This window comes from Crassostrea angulata, chromosome 2, assembly GCF_025612915.1.
Source record: "Crassostrea angulata isolate pt1a10 chromosome 2, ASM2561291v2, whole genome shotgun sequence".
NCBI lineage: Eukaryota > Metazoa > Mollusca > Bivalvia > Ostreida > Ostreidae > Magallana > Magallana angulata.
In genome coordinates, this window is record NC_069112.1 from 3,171,302 (window position 1) to 3,189,804 (window position 18,503).

At 36.5% G+C, this 18,503-nt stretch overlaps 1 protein-coding gene and 1 pseudogene across 2 annotated transcripts; both read right to left on the reverse strand.

Annotated features, from left to right (window-relative positions):
- LOC128171437 (talin-2-like) overlaps nucleotides 1-18,503 on the reverse strand; it is a 333,309-nt pseudogene that overhangs the window by 252,876 nt on the left and 61,930 nt on the right.
- LOC128171418 (talin-1-like) lies at nucleotides 5,345-11,114 on the reverse strand. Of its 2 annotated transcripts, none has more exons than XM_052837214.1 (4): nucleotides 10,398-10,436; nucleotides 9,575-9,757; nucleotides 9,149-9,277; nucleotides 5,345-6,182 (listed from the first exon to the last, which is right to left on the reverse strand). In XM_052837214.1, the coding sequence occupies exons 1-4, from the start codon at nucleotides 10,419-10,421 to the stop codon at nucleotides 6,051-6,053; spliced, it is 468 nt and encodes a 155-aa protein (XP_052693174.1). In that variant the 5' UTR covers nucleotides 10,422-10,436; the 3' UTR covers nucleotides 5,345-6,050. The 2 variants fall into 2 exon arrangements, with proteins under 2 accessions (XP_052693174.1, XP_052693176.1); XM_052837216.1 differs by lacking the exon at nucleotides 10,398-10,436 and adding an exon at nucleotides 10,727-11,114 and having other exon boundaries at nucleotides 5,346-6,182.

Below are 18,503 nucleotides of genomic sequence, written 5' to 3' on the forward strand. Positions count from 1 at the left end.
AAAAATGCTATGGCATTATTCTCCCCTATAATTTGAACATTCAGAAAAAAGGATTGTTTGAAGACTTTTAACTGAATATTTTGAACAAAAGAATACCAAAAACTCATCATTTGATATATTTAAATCATTATACAAAATTCTTTAATATTGAAAAAACCCACAAATATTGTGAAGTTCTGATACAACAATTTACTAGTATGCATGTATTTATATATACACAATGTGGTTTTTGCTATTTAATCTACTGGAGAACAGACTAAAATGTTATTCTTTTGAGAGTATGAAGTATTTTTAAGTTTTACAGTACCAACATATGCAGGAAGACCGCCTTCTGTTAAGACTGTTAATGACGTCAAAGTCTGTAGACGTAAAAAACGAATGACGCCACAGTCCGTCCCATTCACTGATGGTATGACACACCCTCTCCAGACATCGAGAAGTCCCCGGATAACAAGTGTAAGTGTCAACATTAACACCACCACACTTGTAGGAATACGATGATTCAAGAAAGGACGGTGGTACATTGTATTGTGATAAATTACAATATGGCTGAAAATTCACTTCAGGAAAGGTCGTGATTCTATCAGTATCAAGTAATACGTGTCATTGACAAGATGACCCAGTGAACTGATGACCCTGGGTCATTCCGTGAACTTACAGCTCTTAAAACGAAAGGTTAAAGATTTCTCCATATATTTTGCAAAAAACAAATGTAAGTCTATACGTGATAATATAAAATTAATTGAAAGGAAAATTGACGCACTAGAAACGGGTCCGACTGAACAATTTAACTACGCTGAACTAAAATCACTCGAAGCTAGATTAAATTTACTTTATGATGAAAAAATAAAAGGAACACAGATAAGATCAAAAGCGAGATGGATTGAAAACGGTGAACCGATGACCATGGGTCATTCCGTGAACTTAAAGCTCTGGACATGTGACCATATGGAGTAGCTATATGCATTTCTTTAGTGACAACATTAGATACTCTAAGTTAACTGATTGTCAGAGTTTTATCTAATGAGTGACAAATAAACGTCATCCATGGATCTAAACACTCTTGATATTGCTAACATTTGTCCCCAAAAATCAATCAGGGTCACGTTTTGACCCGGAACAACCCCCCTCCTTGGTAATTTTAAAATTCTTATCTATGCCTTTGACCCCCACTGTCAAAACAATTATCCCTTACCCCCTCCCCCTCCCCCTCCCCGGGGGAATATTCTGGATCCACCCACTTTTCCTTGAAATAAGTAAACAACAAAACAACAAAGTCTTGTACATAAATTTATTTGAACCTGTTATTAAAACTTCATATTTGTAAGCGTCATGATCAGTAACTCTTGATATGCAAATTTTATGTGACTATCACACACATCCATTAATACATGGAAAAATACAGTACGTAATATACATGGTATAGTAAGCCGACACATGCACACTGCAGAGGTCACAGGTCAGAGTGAATATATTAATAATCATCATTGTTAGGTATGGTCAGCGTGACTATATTATAAATCGTCACTGTAAGCTAAGGTCAGAGTGAATATATTAATAACCGTCACTGTTAGCTAAGGTCAGAGTGAATATATTAATAATCGTCACTGTTAGCTACGGTCAGAGTGAATATATTAATAATCGTCACTGTTAGCTAAGGTCAGAGTGAATATATTAATAATCATCACTGTTAGCTAAGGTCAGAGTGAATATATTAATAATCATCACTGTTACCTACGGTCAGAGTGAATATATTAATAATCGTCACTGTTAGCTATGGTCAGAGTGAATATATTATTTTTAATAATCATCATTGTTAGCTAAGGTCAGAGTGAATATATTAATAATCGTAACTGTGACGTAGGTCAGTGAATATATTATCATCCGCTGTAACCAAGGTCAGACTGAATATTTTCATTATCGCTATCGTTAGCTAAGGCCGGAGTGAATATATTAATTGTCTACATCTCAGCATCATTTTTCGTCGTTATTTTATTTATGGAAAATTTGCAATTAAAAAATGTACGATTTTGTTGATACAAAATTAAATAATTTCTATAGTCTTTGACTAAATAAATTATGGGTTGTTTCAAAATAATCTGTTAATGACAAAAATCCATAATGCTAGTCTATAACACACATTTTGATAATGAAATACGAGTTCATAGACTATATGATGTTCTTCTCGGATAATTCAAATTCTATAAGATGATGTTTTAATTTGTTGAATAAAACAAGAGAGATAACTCTGGGTACAGAACATGCTGTAGTTGTATGGTTTAATGGTTTGTTATACAGGAGTAAAACAGATTCTGTAGTGTACACCTGGTGAGGGGGAGGCCATGTTATATATGATCTGTAGTGTACACCTGGTGAGGGGGAGGCCATGTTATATATGATCTGTAGTGTACCCCTGGTGAGGGGGAGGCCATGTTATATATGGTCTGCAGTGTACCCCTGGTGAGGGGGAGGCCATGTTATATATGATCTGTAGTGTACACCTGGTGAGGGGGAGGCCATGTTATATATGGTCTGTAGTGTACACCTGGTGAGGGGAGGCCATGTTATATATGATCTGTAGTGTACACCTGGTGAGGGGGGGAGGCCATGTTATATATGGTCTGTAGTGTACACCTGGTGAGGGGGGGGGGCATGTTATATATGATCTGTAGTGTACCCCTGGTGAGGGGGAGGCCATGTTATATATGGTCTGTAGTGTACCCCTGGTGAGGGGGGGGGGCATGTTATATATGGTCTGTAGTGTACCCCTGGTGAGGGGGAGGCCATGTTATATATGGTCTGTAGTGTACACCTGGTGAGGGGGAGGCCATGTTATATATGGTCTGTAGTGTACACCTGGTGAGGGGGAGGCCATGTTATATATGGTCTGTAGTGTACCCCTGGTGAGGGGGAGGCCATGTTATATATGGTCTGTAGTGTACACCTGGTGAGGGGGAGGCCATGTTATATATGGTCTGTAGTGTACACCTGGTGAGGGGGAGGCCATGTTATATATGGTCTGTAGTGTACACCTGGTGAGGGGGAGGCCATGTTATATATGGTCTGTAGTGTACCCCTGGTGTGGGGGAGGCCATGTTATATATGGTCTGTAGTGTACCCCTGGTGAGGGGGAGGCCATGTTATATATGGTCTGTAGTGTACACCTGGTGAGGGGGAGGCCATGTTATATATGGTCTGTAGTGTACCCCTGGTGAGGGGGAGGCCATGTTATATATGGTCTGTAGTGTACCCCTGGTGAGGGGGAGGCCATGTTATATATGGTCTGTAGTGTACCCCTGGTGAGGGGGAGGCCATGTTATATATGGTCTGTAGTGTACACCTGGTGAGGGGGAGGCCATGTTATATATATATGGTCTGTAGTGTACCCCTGGTGAGGGGGAGGCCATGTTATATATATATGGTCTGTAGTGTACCCCTGGTGAGGGGGAGGCCATGTTATATATGGTCTGTAGTGTACCCCTGGTGAGGGGGAGGCCATGTTATATATGGTCTGTAGTGTACCCCTGGTGAGGGTGAGGCCATGTCATAAATGGTCTGTAGTGTACCCCTGGTGAGGGGGAGGCCATGTCATATATGGTCTGTAGTGTACCCCTGGTGAGGGGGAGGCCATGTCATATATGGTCTGTAGTGTACCCCTGGTGAGGGGGAGGCCATGTCATATATGGTCTGTAGTGTACCCTTGGTGAGGGTGAGGCCATGTCATATATGGTCTGTAGTGTACCCCTGGTAAGGGGGAGGCCATGTCATATATGGTCTGTAGTGTACCCCTGGTGAGGGGGAGGCCATGTCATATATGGTCTGTAGTGTACACCGGGTGAGGGGGAGGCCATGTTATATATGGTCTGTAGTGTACTCCTGGTGAGGGGGAGGCCATGTTATATATGGTCTGTAGTGTACCCCTGGTGAGGGGGAGGCCATGTTATATATGGTCTGTAGTGTACACCTGGTGAGGGGGAGGCCATGTTATATATGGTCTGTATACATACATGTACAGTATACCAATTCTATATAGGAAACAAAAGTTTACTACATATATTGTGTACAATAGAGAATGTAGAAAATTACATAGTCGTCATCATAATAATTATACAATAATCATAATATTAAACAGAATAAAATATATATATATAGCTTTTATCAAAAACTAAACACGACTAATACAAAATACACACATAAAACAGTTCAATACACAGCACTGGGTCTATGTGTAGGACTAGCGTGGTACACACCAAATACTCGCGGATTTACTCGGTTAGTGGAAGCCTGGCATCAAACACAGAAATCAAATTAAGGTTTTTCTCATGAAATTATCAATTAAAACTCTGACTAAAATCATGCGTGAATTGAAATCTCTAAACAGCAACAAAACAGGGGAAGAAACCTGGTTAATTTTCACTCAAACTGTGCTGATAAAGCATATTTCTAAGTCGACATAAAAACACGACTTGAATACAACAAACTGTGCTGATAAAGCATATTTCTAAGTCGACATAAAAACACGACTTGAATACAACAAACTGTGCTGATAAAGCATATTTCTAAGTCGACATAAAAACACGACTTGAATACAACAAACTGTGCTGATAAAGCATATTTCTAAGTCGACATAAAAACACGACTTGAATACAACAAACTGTGCTGATAAAGCATATTTCTAAGTCGACATAAAAACAGGACTTGAATACAACATCTGCAGTACATGGATAGTACAAATACATATACATATCAAAGAATAAGTAAGCTATATCAGTCTTTATATTGTATATAAGTATTGCATATCTGTCATTTGTAACACCATATCATCTATCATTTGTAACACCATATCATCTATCATTTGTAACACCATATCATCTATCATTTGTAACACCATATCATCTATCATTTGTAACACCATATCATCTATCATTGGTAACACCATATCATCTATCATTTGTAACACCATATCATCTATCATTGGTAACACCATATCATCTATCATTTGTAACACCATATCATCTATCATTTGTAACACCATATCATCTATCATTGGTAACACCATATCATCTATCATTTGTAACACCATATCATCTATCATTTGTAACACCATATCATCTATCATTTGTAACACCATATCATCTATCATTGGTAACACCATATCATCTATCATTTGTAACACCATATCATCTATCATTTGTAACACCATATCATCTATCATTTGTAACACCATATCATCTATCATTGGTAACACCATATCATCTATCATTTGTAACACCATATCATCTATCATTTGTAACACCATATCATCTATCATTTGTAACACCATATCATCTATCATTTGTAACACCATATCATCTATCATTTGTAACACCATATCATCTATCATTTGTAACACCATATCATCTATCATTTGTAACACCATATCATCTATCATTTGTAACACCATATCATCTATCATTTGTAACACCATATCATCTATCATTTGTAACACCATATCACAATTGGCTACCTTAAAACAGTGTAGATTTAATCTATCAGATTCGGAAAACTTCATGTTTATATTCTATAAAAAAAACAAGTCTGCTTGCAGAAAAAAATCCAAAAATAATCAAGTGTCGAATAACAACTGCTTCTATTTAAAATAGATAAATTTTTGCACGGTTGGTAAACAATTCTGTAAAATCCCGTACAATATGTGACATAACTGGTTTAACAAGTAATCAGCAGCTACATATATATATGATATGGTTATTGAGAATCCTTTCTTTCTGAGTCTCTGTCTTCTCAATTCCAAATTTCTCTCCTCTGAATACATTATCCATCATTAATCATTCTAAGTATACAAACTTACACATCTATATTCAAAAATCACACCCACAAAAATGCAACCCTAACCCAGATCTCAAACACTCTCACTCCCTTCAAATTCTCAATCACTTAGATGCTTGTCACCTTGACCTTCACAAGGACAGCTGACATGGAAGCCATTATGACATCATAAGACACGTGACAGGCACTATACGCATTATACAGTAAAGCTGGAGCGTGCGGCGTTAGAAGGCGGATGATGAGTCGCTATCGTGGCCCGTGTCCTTGTACCGCTGTTTACGGAACTTGGCCAGTTTCTCTCTGGCTTCGATCCATTCTCTCTCCTTCCGTAACATCTCCTCTTGAATTTGTAGTTCCTGTGAATTTTTTAGAGAAGAGAAAAAAAAAGTTGTTTATATATGAGGAGATGAGAGACGAGATGGTAATGGTGAGGATGATACGCTAACATGCAAAGAGACCGAGGCAGTCAGTCCAAGAATACACAGTGTGACAATCGAGGGGGGAGGGCTCAATAACTCTGAGACAGAGAGATTTGGACACAGTTATAAAATATGTCCTTAGATTACAAATATTGCCCATGTCATTATTTTATACTTTATTCTTTAATAATTGTCGCCAAACAGAAAAGAATATTTTTTCAAACAAAATTTTACAGCCCAGAAAATTACGCAACAAAGTAAAAGAATTTTTTTGTTATAGGGTAAAAGAACAAGGGTTAATGAGCCCGCGTTTCGCCCCCATCACACTGTGTTATCTAGACAGCCGTCTGGTCGCGTTTCTCCGCCAGTTTCTCCTTCAGGCGCCTCGCATCCTCAAGCTGCTTCTCCAACAACAAAATCCTCTCTTGGGCCTCAATTTGCTAAAAATAGCAACAAGACATTGATGACTTTTTGACTCAAACACATCAACTGAGCTTTATCTTCTGATGTTATTTCTGTCTTTTTTTAATTGCTGAATATAAACTTTGCAAAATGTATGTAAAATTTCATTATCTTAACATTAATTTTAGCACACAGCTCTTTATATCAAATTTTTTATGTTAAATGAAATGAATCATTTCTTGAATTTATTTACTTCAAGAGAAAGAGAAAGAAAAAGATTGAATTGGAGATGGATTACAAGAAGTCAAAAAGTGATCATACCTCAATCTCCACAAACTTAGTTCTAAGTTCCATAATAAAATTGTTTCATGTTTTTTGTTGTTATTGTCAGACGTTATATATGTGTAGCACTGCTAATTATTCTATTATAACGTCAGTTTGTGGTGTTTGAACACTGTGCATTAGATTTGTATACATTATGCATAGGCGTCGGAAGCGGGGGGGGGGGGGGGGGGGGGGGGGGGCCTAGACCCCCCCCCCCCAACTTTTTTTGCAAAGTTAGATCTAACCATTAGGGACATAGCATCATAGAGGGTTCAGCCCCCCCCCCCCCCCCCCCCACTTTTTCTCGCATCAAAGATAATTGTTCCTAAATTTTCCTTGAAAGATTGAGAAGTTGGAGTTCATGATTTGGGGAAATTTTTTATTTTGGTAAGTAAGATTTGTATTTTTGGAAGTATAGGTATACTCCCCCCCCCCTCCCCCCCTCCCCCACAGATTAGGATTTCCATGATTTTGGGAATTATTTTGTTTTCCTCTCAAAATTTCTGAGGATTAGTCTAGCCCCCCCCCCCCCCCCCCCACTTTCAATTTGCTTCCGACGCCAGTGTTATGTGAGACTCTTGTTGGAGTTTGTCATATATGTACTCAGTGTGTCATGTGTGATTCTAACTTGAATACTGTAAACGTATTACATTTAACTGTGTATTCTATTTAGCGTTTTTGGCAGAAGGCGGCTTCTGCATAATCAAGTGCATTGCTAAATGCCATGTATATACGTATAGAATAGGAATATTCAGGAATATGCTAATTAAAATCCACGCCAAATTGTTCAAAAACTTTTTTCCGCTAAATATCGTACACGCGGAATATAATGTGTTTACAGTAGCACATATCATCATGTTAACAAATTACATTTAATTAGAATCCTGAAAGAAACGAGAAATGAAACCAGTAATGACCTCCGGTGACTCCTGGCTGTAAAGTGAGGTCAAATTTAAGAGGTCAAAGGTCGTCAAACACCAACTCATTTTGACAATAAATTCAAATTCACTGGTGAAAATCCCCTAAATTGAAACATCGTTAGTTGTTTTGTTAGTTACATTGCATGTAATTTATCAGTTGTTAGTGTGTTAATTATATCTTAAGCATAATCACTATATTTATAATCACTATATATTGTATGTAATGAATTAGTGTGTTAATTATATTGAGTATAATCACTATATCGTATGTAATTAGCTGTTAGTGTGTTAATTACATCTTAAGTATAATCACTTCATATTGTATTTAATTACCGGTAGCTGTGTGTTAATTACATATTTTAAGTATTTTCAGTACATGTGTTATATTTCTAATCTGGACATAGATAGTATATTAACAATGATAAGACCATACAGGTTGGCGTGGAGTCAGTGATGTGGATGTGTACATTTATGTTTGAAAGTAGTTTGTGTCAATACTTGTTATAGATTTTACCTAATCAAGAAAATAATATAAAAATCTTTAGGATATTGAGGTGAAATATACAGTGTTAATTATGAAATGAATTGATGAATGTATAAATTAGAAATACACTCGTAACGTTCATATTTATCCCATGTTATCTTGCAATACTTGGATTTCATCAATACTTTGTAGTTTCATTACTATTCGTGGACATAAATTTTTGTGGATTTAATGAAAATCACAGTTACATAGATATGTATAAACTCATGGCTAATAATCCATTCAAGTCTACTTGTTATTTGATATTGCACTTCACTGTAAATTTAACTTCATGAATCAGCTCAACTAAATGAAACTAAATCAAAATTGGTAATTAACGAATGCTGATGAACTGTACAAGTTTTTAATATAATAGTAGTAGAGATCAGGTACAAACATGGAATAAAAATAATCCTCTAAAGTCAAGGATGAATATGGTAAACCAACTCATATTTGCAATCAAGAAATGTTAAAGAGATTAGAGAATTCCCAATCATTGTCAATAGTCTTGTCACAAACAACAAGTCTTTTCTGGATTTCATTTTTTCAGAAGATTGCTTTTTCGTAAACTAGACAATGAATGATTAATCTAAAGGTAAGTTTCTATATTGCTATTCATCACTGTGATTGACAGATGTAAAGACAAGTTGGTTTTCAGTTTATCATTGTATACAAGAACATAAATACATATACATGAAGAAATATAGAACACACAGTAAGTGGGCGTGTCTCACCTGTTTGATCCCGCCCACTTTACGTGAGTCGACCGCCACGTTTATATCCTCGTCCTCATCTCTCTGCTTGGCCTGCTGGGCCGCCTTCACCAGGACCTCCGTGGCACGCTTCACCGCATTACCCGCCGCCTACAGATATGAATAGTAACAAGGTCATATCAAGGTCATTTATTGATCTAATATTGTAGCTAGGTCAGATATTGATCATATTAAAATCAACCAAAACTCTAAATCAATACAAGGTCAAATCATGTCATCTGTTCATCTAGATCTTGTGTTGTTTCAACATATTAAAGTGATAATGAAACTTAAATGCGCCATTTGATTAAAATAAGACCATGGTCATTTCCTGGCTATTCCGCAAAAATAAAAGTGACACATGGCAATTAATTAGCAAGGTTATTAAAAAGAAAACAAGGCTTTTACCTGGAGGCGTTTCATGGCGACTGAGTCTGGGTCGGCCTTGACCCTGCAGGCGACCAGGAGATGGGCTGTCGACCCCGCGACCTCTTTGGCTGAAGCGATGAGTCGCTCCTCTGTAGCATGACCTTGAACCATGGCATTGGCCGACTCGCACAAACTGTGAGTGGCAGCAGCTACCATCTTGGCCTGTGGAGTATCAAAAACAAAGCTTAAATCAGTGGAGTATCAAAAACAAAGCTTAAATCAGTGTGGAGTATCAACAACAAAGCTTAAATCAGTGGAGTATCAAAAACAAAGCTTAAATCAGTGGAGTATCAAAAACAAAGCTTAAATCAGTGGAGTATCAAAAACAAAGCTTAAATCAGTGTGGAGTATCAAAAACAAAGCTTAAATCAGTGGAGTATCAAAAACAAAGCTTAAATCAGTGGAGTATCAAAAACAAAGCTTAAATCAGTGGAGTATCAAAAACAAAGCTTAAATCAGTGTTGAAATGCAATGTTTTGTACTAAAATAGCTCAAATCAATGGTTGCATTGGACAGAAGAAGAACCAATAAAAATGTGCAATGATTTATCTTTCTGTGTCAGCAAACATACAAAATCATTCGCGATATTCAACCATTGAAAAACTATTTGCTTCTGGATTTTTTCAGAAGTATATTGTATTTAGAATTATTTAAGATACTATTAATTTGTATATTACTGAATTTAAACAACATGCGCTCATTGTTTGTTTCCCATCCAGTTAAGTCAGAGACTTACCACCAATATAAGCCCCTCGGACCATTTACTTACCACCAATATAAGCCCCTTGGACCATTTACTTACCGCTGATATAAGCCCTCCGACCATTTACTTACCGCCGATATAAGTCCCTCGGACCATTTACTTACCGCTGATACAAGTCCCTCGGACCATTTACTTACCGCTGATATAAGTCCCTCGGACCATTTACTTACCGCCGATATCAGCCCCTCGGACCATTTACTTACCGCTGATATAAGCCCCTCGGACCATTTACTTACCGCTGATATAAGCCCCTCGGACCATTTACTTACCGCTGATATAAGCCCCTCGGACCATTTACTTACCGCTGATATAAGCCCCTCGGACCATTTACTTACCGCTGATATAAGCCCCTCGGACCATTTACTTACCGCTGATATAAGCCCCTCGGACCATTGACCGTCATCGTCCAGTATCTGAGATTTGTGGTATGTTGCTCCAATCTGTTATAACAACACAGCAACATATTATTACAGGTATATGATATTACAACACAATCAGTTTATTATTAAATATGTACTTCAATAGTCAGTGGAATCATTTGACTTCATTTCCCAAAGTAACACTGAGAATGCTACAACTCTCTCTATATATAGCAAATCTGGACAACTCTTTCAAAATTCAGTAAATCTGGTTTCTATCTGGCAAATCTATCAGTAAGTTGTTTGTTTTAAATATAGCTTCAATTTAACTGATTAAGATAAATACAGCAGAGTTGTACAAGTTTCTGTTAAAAACGATGCCCCTGTCTTTAACCTCTGTAAACCTGACTAAAACAACAATTTTGTTATAGGGCTTGATAGGCCATGATTTAATGTTAATATTTAAGCTTCAACAGCAAAACAAAATTTCAACATCAAACATGTTATTCATCTAAGAAAGATGTTATTTCAAATTTCTTTTTTAAAGCTGAAGAAAATTATTCATATAACTCATGATAAATATCAGAATTCCCAGTCTACAATAGGTCCCTCTACAATCGATAATTATCAATTATAAATCAATATAATGATTTTATGTAAGTACTTGTGTGAATTTATCCACAGTTTTATAATCAGAGTTCCCGAAACCAGTCCAAAATCTGTCGGACAATTGTCCTGTAAATATTAAAAAATTACCGGACATTTGTAAAATTTACAGGACATTAAAACTATTGCAAAAATATGCAAACTAAAATAAAAAGAATTCTGGCCCTCCTAGTCAAGTTGTAAACGTAACTGTTTGCCGTCAACATCAACCGCACACGCAATTTCTCTACTTCTTCTACATCAACTTTTCTTTTCGCAGTACTCTTTGTTGTCCCCGGTGTCCACATACCTGTTAACTTTTCAAAGCTGCTATGTGGGAGAATCTTCCCCTTACCAACTTGGCTAAGGGGGAGATTTTGCTTAAACGACGTTTTTTCATGTGAAATGCAAATATATATTAAAAATACTGTTAGATACATGTACGTACCTTATTTTACCATTGTAATTAATGCATTTGCAATCATTCAAAATTTTGATTATTTCTATGAATACCAGTGTGCAATTACAACTTGTGTTGCTGTACATGTTCAGTAAACTATTATTTTGTTTGCATGGTACAATACAAGAAGCCAATATAGTGCCACTTTTTTTTACTAAGTCTTCTTATTGTTAAGTATTGAACCATCACTGCATGCTGACATCTAGGGTAAACACAGAAAATTTATTTTGCGTATTTTGAATTTGCAGTGAAACCCAGTTAAGAAAATACCAGTAAATAATATTCATTAACATTATTTTTTGCCTTATATATAGGATAGATTTTTAATTCACAAAACAACATGTATTTCTCCATTATCATTTAAAAATTATCTCTGTTGTAAAATCTATATATAGCATCCCTGTAATTCAAATCTATAGCATCCCTGTAATTCATAGTACCGGTACTATAAACTTTAAAACCTCTTTGGAAATGATTTTTTATCGGTAGCTTGTATAAACACTCAGTGTTCCAAACTCACTTTGATTTTTACCGACCGTGCTGGCCAGACAGAATTAGTGACGACTTACTGCACGTGGCTTGGGTGCTTTACCTGTGCACCTGTTAAGTGACATCACTGGCTGTGTATTGTTTTTTTTTTTTGGTGTTACAGAGTAAAATCAAGATGTTTTAAGCTTTCACTTATTTTTTTATAAAGCCTATGCATAACTAAATACGTAACTGATTTAAGTCAAAACCGGAAGTAATCGTAAAAAGTAAACTGGACTATAACATGTCATACTATGATCACGGTAGACAGTACTTGGATGGATTTTGATATATTTAAGCTACACAGCAGCTTTTTGAGCTCAAAATCAGAGAAAAATCCGCAGTGGTTGTTGAAATTTACATGTAAAGATTCAGAAGTTTTTGGGGGAGGGGTATCGCATAGCCCCCTAACTCCGTCACTACCCTAACTCCGTCACTTTCGGGAAACTCCTCGCCGTTTGAAATCAAGTACGATTATGACGTCAATTTTTACATGTCAAAAATCTTTAATCAAATGTCAACAATTTGAAACGGTTAAATTTAAGAATGTTTAAAAAAATAACAGAATTAAACCTTGTTCATTTTATGCACCATTAATTGTGTGAAATCAGCTAAAACTTTTTCACGGGTGCACTAAAATATCGATATTTCTGACATGCGGGCCCATTCGATCATTTACGGTGGTCAGCCATTTTAAGAGATGTCAAGATGAAACATATCACATGTAATACATTTTTGATTAAGGTAATTAACACATTTTTTTCAATCCGCAATAGCCTTTATGCACTATTCTTGACGATAACGTCAAATCGCTCATGCCGTAACTTTTGCCTTATACAGGGTATAGATATATCCGGTATATCGCTATTTAGAATATGATACATTTCTAAAAATGTAATAAATGAATAATATAATAAGTAATATATTAATTAATGATATAAAATATTTGAAATAAGTAAGGACATAAATCAAACGGCATCCATACATTCTGAAAAGGCCATTGTGATTGTTGTTACATGGATCCATATTTTATTCTGGCGATCATTTCATTTCGATGAAAATAAATACAATTAAATTGTATGCACCATTTTTACTTATTATAACTTGGACTAGATACAAATGGAGTTTTAACTAAATTGTTAATGTGTCTTCATTTCCTGCCATATCATAGAGCATGTGGGTGACGGAGTTAGGTTCATAAGATATCATGGGCACGCGTGATAAACGTCGTATTCAGAAGCCTATTTTTAATAAAAATAAAAATATTTTTGTTAATAATTTTATGAATTATATTGTTTCATATTATATTTAGTGATTGCAAATGATAAAAACCACAAAAAATAATTTACAGAAAAACGCGGGAGGTTTTTTGCTTATGGTGACGGAGTTTGGGTACTCGGGGATATGGGAAGACAAATACGATTGCGGGAGAAATTTGTCTCCCGCGCAGGAGATAAGTTGGATGCGGGAGATCTTAGATTTTTAGGCCGTTCTGCGGGAGTCTCTTGCGCAATGCGGGAGAGTTAACAGGTATGTGTCCATTTAATCGGCCACATTTTGAGATCATGATCAAATAGGACATTGACTAACGTGTGTAAAAGAAAAAACGCGTAAATCCGGATTAAGAACAACGCACGTTTTTATACTTTTCATTGCATTTTATTGAAATACCCAACTAATAAATCATCTCTGAATTAAAATAATCAAAAGTTTTAGACTTTCTGTCCCGTAAATTATTTTTTATACAGTGCCGGTCTGTAAAATTTATCGGACATTTTGACCGATTAAATTTAGATTTTACCGGACCCATTCAAATTTTACCGGGGATCCCCGGTGGACCGGTGCGTTTCGGGAACTCTGTATAATACCTTGAAAGATAGATATATCAATTCAAATATTTGAGTTCCCATGAATAAATCATAAACCACACATATATATATACCAGCACCAAGATATAGAGGAGTTCCACAGATGTTGATATTCTTACCAATAATGAGAGAAAACAAAAGTTTGTTTACCCAGTACAGATAAATACAATTTGTTTACAACCCAAGAAGTTGTTGGTACCATACTTCCTCTATTATAGTAATTTATATATGATATATTACCTATCCTTAAATAAAACTATAATGTAAGGTAACCCAGAAGAAAGAAATATTACAGGTTTTAAGTACATCTTAACTGGTTTTCAGTATTTCAGTAAAAGAGTTATAAGTTACATGATGAAGTTTACACGCCTATAACTTGTAATTACATGTAACACTAATGTAATAAATCATTACAGTATATTCCCTGTAATCTGTAATACATCTACCTTTTCCAGCTCTTTTATACCCTGTCAATTGTTTACAGTGTTACACAGGCACCATACAACAACCATCAAATTTGTAATTCTTTAAATTTGGTCAAGTTTAAACTGTAATGTGTATCCTTCCCCTTCAGTCATTATCAGAAGTGTGTAAATTAAACTGAGAGATTTTACTGCTCAAAGATAGGATGTGCTTTCGGTTTGTTTTTCAATTCAGCATACAATGTAAATATAATACAATAATCATTACAATTCCTATTACAGTTCTCAATAATTATATATAAGTAATATTTTAAGATATTCTTTAACTTTAAAACTAGATAAATTTGATGTATGAAGATGACATTAATACTCTCTATCAATGAAGCAGTGCCCAGTGTTAGAGAACCATCAGTGCTGTCATCAGTGCTGTCAACCGCATAAGGAGTGATGTTCGTAGCTGTTTAGATCTCACTACTGTTGAGGCACTGATTAGAATTAGCAGTGAAGGTCCTCCTATTGAGGAATTCAAAACTAATGCCGTTGTTGAATGCTGGTTTTCTCAGAAACATACTGTTAAATATGCAGGATGGCCAAATGCCATCCAACTTCCACAATAGTAGGCCTCCAATCCTGCTGGCTGCATATTTTAAATTGTCAATTTGTTAAAGTGTAATAAAGGATATATGTTACTGTATATACAGGAGTCTTTATTATTTGTTTCATATTTAACTTGTTTATAAAATTATTATCAGTTATTATGGCAAATGAATTATTTTTTGATGGCGACCATAAATTCTGAAATGGCGACCTAAAAAAATTGTTGGTCGCCATTTAGCGACCTGATAGCAATTGTGACTTGGAGCACTGCAACAGAATTGGGGGAAATTTAAATCAACTTCATTTCTATCAATTATGTATCTTTTGATTACCGGGGGGTATCTAAATTTGAGAATTAATTTTTTTTATGAGATATAGATTTCTTCTCATGCACAGTTAGTTCCTAATAATGATGCATAGATGAAGTAAAGTTGAGATTACTTTTATGAGATAAAGATTTTTTTGCATATGTGAAGTAATTTAACTCTCAAAGAATGAGAACTATTTCTGTGAAAAAGGTGACTTTTTTGAACCAAGTTAAAATTTGAGATGAAGTTTGTTTACTGCTGACATAAGGTTGCCTATTCGTCTATTTCTAAGATAGATGTAACTATCTCGGTGGATGCCAGTTGACTCTTTGTCTATTTATTCTTTGATAAAATTGTTAGTTTCTGAGATAAAATCTGCTTCTGACTTAAATTTTGTCTATTTCTGAGATAGACTTTGTCTATTGAACACACAGATCTGTGTACCTTGGTGGACGCCAGCTCCTGGGTTGAGTCTGTGATCTGTCTGATGATGTTATCCACGTCTCTCTGTCTGGGAAGGGCGTTCACACAGCTGTTGAGCGCACTCGACACAGCCTTGGCCACCTGGTTAAGTCTAGCCTGGTTCTCAGGGTTTTCTGGGTCGTTCATGGCTCGCTTCGTCTCCTCCAGTAGATGCGTCGACTTGTCGATGACGTCACGGGCGCTGTCGATCACTTGCCGTCTGACCTTGATGTCTTCTGAGGTTGAGGCGACACCACGCGTGGCTTCTGTCAGCACGCGGAGGGCGTTCGCGGTGTCCCTGGCTGCTACACCCACGTAATTCTCATTGCCCTGAAAAATCACCATATAGTGGAAATATATTATATAGATAAATATATAGATAAATAAAATCCAATTCCCTGAGAAATGACCACAGGGAAGAATGTGTGAAGAAAAGTCACAACAGAATGAAATCATGTCATATATATATATTATACTGTTCACTCCGTTTTTTCTTATATCACAAAAATTACAAAAATGGGGGTAAATACGTTACTTTTTCATTTGCATCAGTGATTTTGTTTCAATTTTTGCGTAGCATATTTTTTGTGATGTCTTATTTTTTTACAACGATCATCTATTACCAGAATATATGAAATGTCTCCATTATACATTTATCTGTGTTTACCTGTGAGGCAGCCGTCAGTAGCTGAGCCATCGCCGATCCCACGTTCTTAGAGGTGGAGCCAAGTTTCATGGCCGACGCCTCCACCTGAAATACGTAACAAAATCATGTATCAACTCCATTCCACCATATTACAATAGAAAACCATGATACAATATCAAATCTCCCATTTATATAATAATCAAAAAATATCTGACAGTTTACACCCTTTACTTACTTTTTTAGTAATGATCTTATTCACTAAACACATGCTACTATCATTAAATATTCATGACCTTTAACCCTGGCCTGAACATAATACGAATGATCCACTTCACTTTACATATAATCCAATTAACAAATGCACTATGTATACACATGCTACTATCATCACATTGAGTATTCATGACCTTTAACCCTTGACCTGACTATATAATCACCATGACCTTTTCCTCCTGGCCTTACCGTTTCACCGGGTAGTGGCACAAGGTTACCGCTGTCGGCGGCTCTGCGGTACTCCTCCAGCTCGCGGTCGAGTTCGGTCAGCTGATCAAGTGCGGCGTCAACCTCCAGTGAGATACACATCTCCTCTGCCTTCCCTGAGGCGGTTCTCAGCTCCGCGAGCGCGGTGGTCATCATCTTCACTGCCTGGTTCATGTTCATGCTTGCGGCTTGATCTCCAACCGTTGGGGCTGCGGCGTTTGCGGCGGATACCAGCTGACTGGTAGGCTGTCAGAAGAAATGTGGCCAGTGAACCGAGATGTGAAACTAGTGACTTACAATAGCTATGCACATCATATTATTTTGATAAAATAAATAAAATATTTTGATAAAAAAAAACAAGCATTCTGAGAGTATTGCATAAGCAATACACGTCCCCTACCGGTTTGTATTATTCTATGAAAGCTTCCAAGCACATAGGCGTCGGAACCGGGGGGGCTAGGGGGGGGGGGGGCTTAGCCCCCCCACTTTTTTTGCAAATTTATACCTTACCATTAGAAACATAGCATAATAGAGGGTTCAGCCCCCCCCCCCCACTTTTTCTCGCAGGAAAGATTGTTTCTAAATTTACACTGAGGATTGAAAAAGTGGATTCAGAAGCATACTAGCCCCCCCCCCCCCCCCCCCCCCGGATTAGGAATCTCGTGATTTTGGAAAAAGAATTTTGGGTAAGTAATTTTTTTTTATTGGAAGTAAAGGTATACTTCCCCCCCCCCCCCCCCCGGATTAGGATTTCCATGATTTTGGGAATTACTTTTTTCTCAATATTTCAGAGGATTAGTCTAGCCCCCCCCCCCCCCCCCCCCACACACACACTTTCAATTTGCTTCCGATACCAGTGAAGCACACAACTATTTCAGAGCTATTAAAAACGAGATGTCATGCTTTAATCAGAGATAAAAGAACAGAGGAAATTAAAACTATATAGTTGATATAGAAATTAAATAGGAAATAGGTAAAATAATACTCTTTATTTCATCTCCTGTAATTTCGCCAAGTCTATTCTGTATTCGCTGGTAAAAATTTGTGAAAACAATGCACTGTTATGCACAATATCATTTCTTACCCTCTTCTGAACCCCGAATCAAACCAAACAGTTAAACAGCCCAACCCGACAACGAACCCGATTGTAATAATAATACAAAAAAAACCTGCCGATTAAATTTACAACACAATACTTGACACTATTTTATAGATTTTATTTGTTTGTTAGAAATGATTAAAGGAATGGTACAGGAAAAGGAATGGTACAAGTAACGCACAATATTATTACTGACTACATACTGACCTCGTTTATTCAGTTACACACCGAACCCGATAACGAACCCGAACATTAAAAAATTGGAATATAA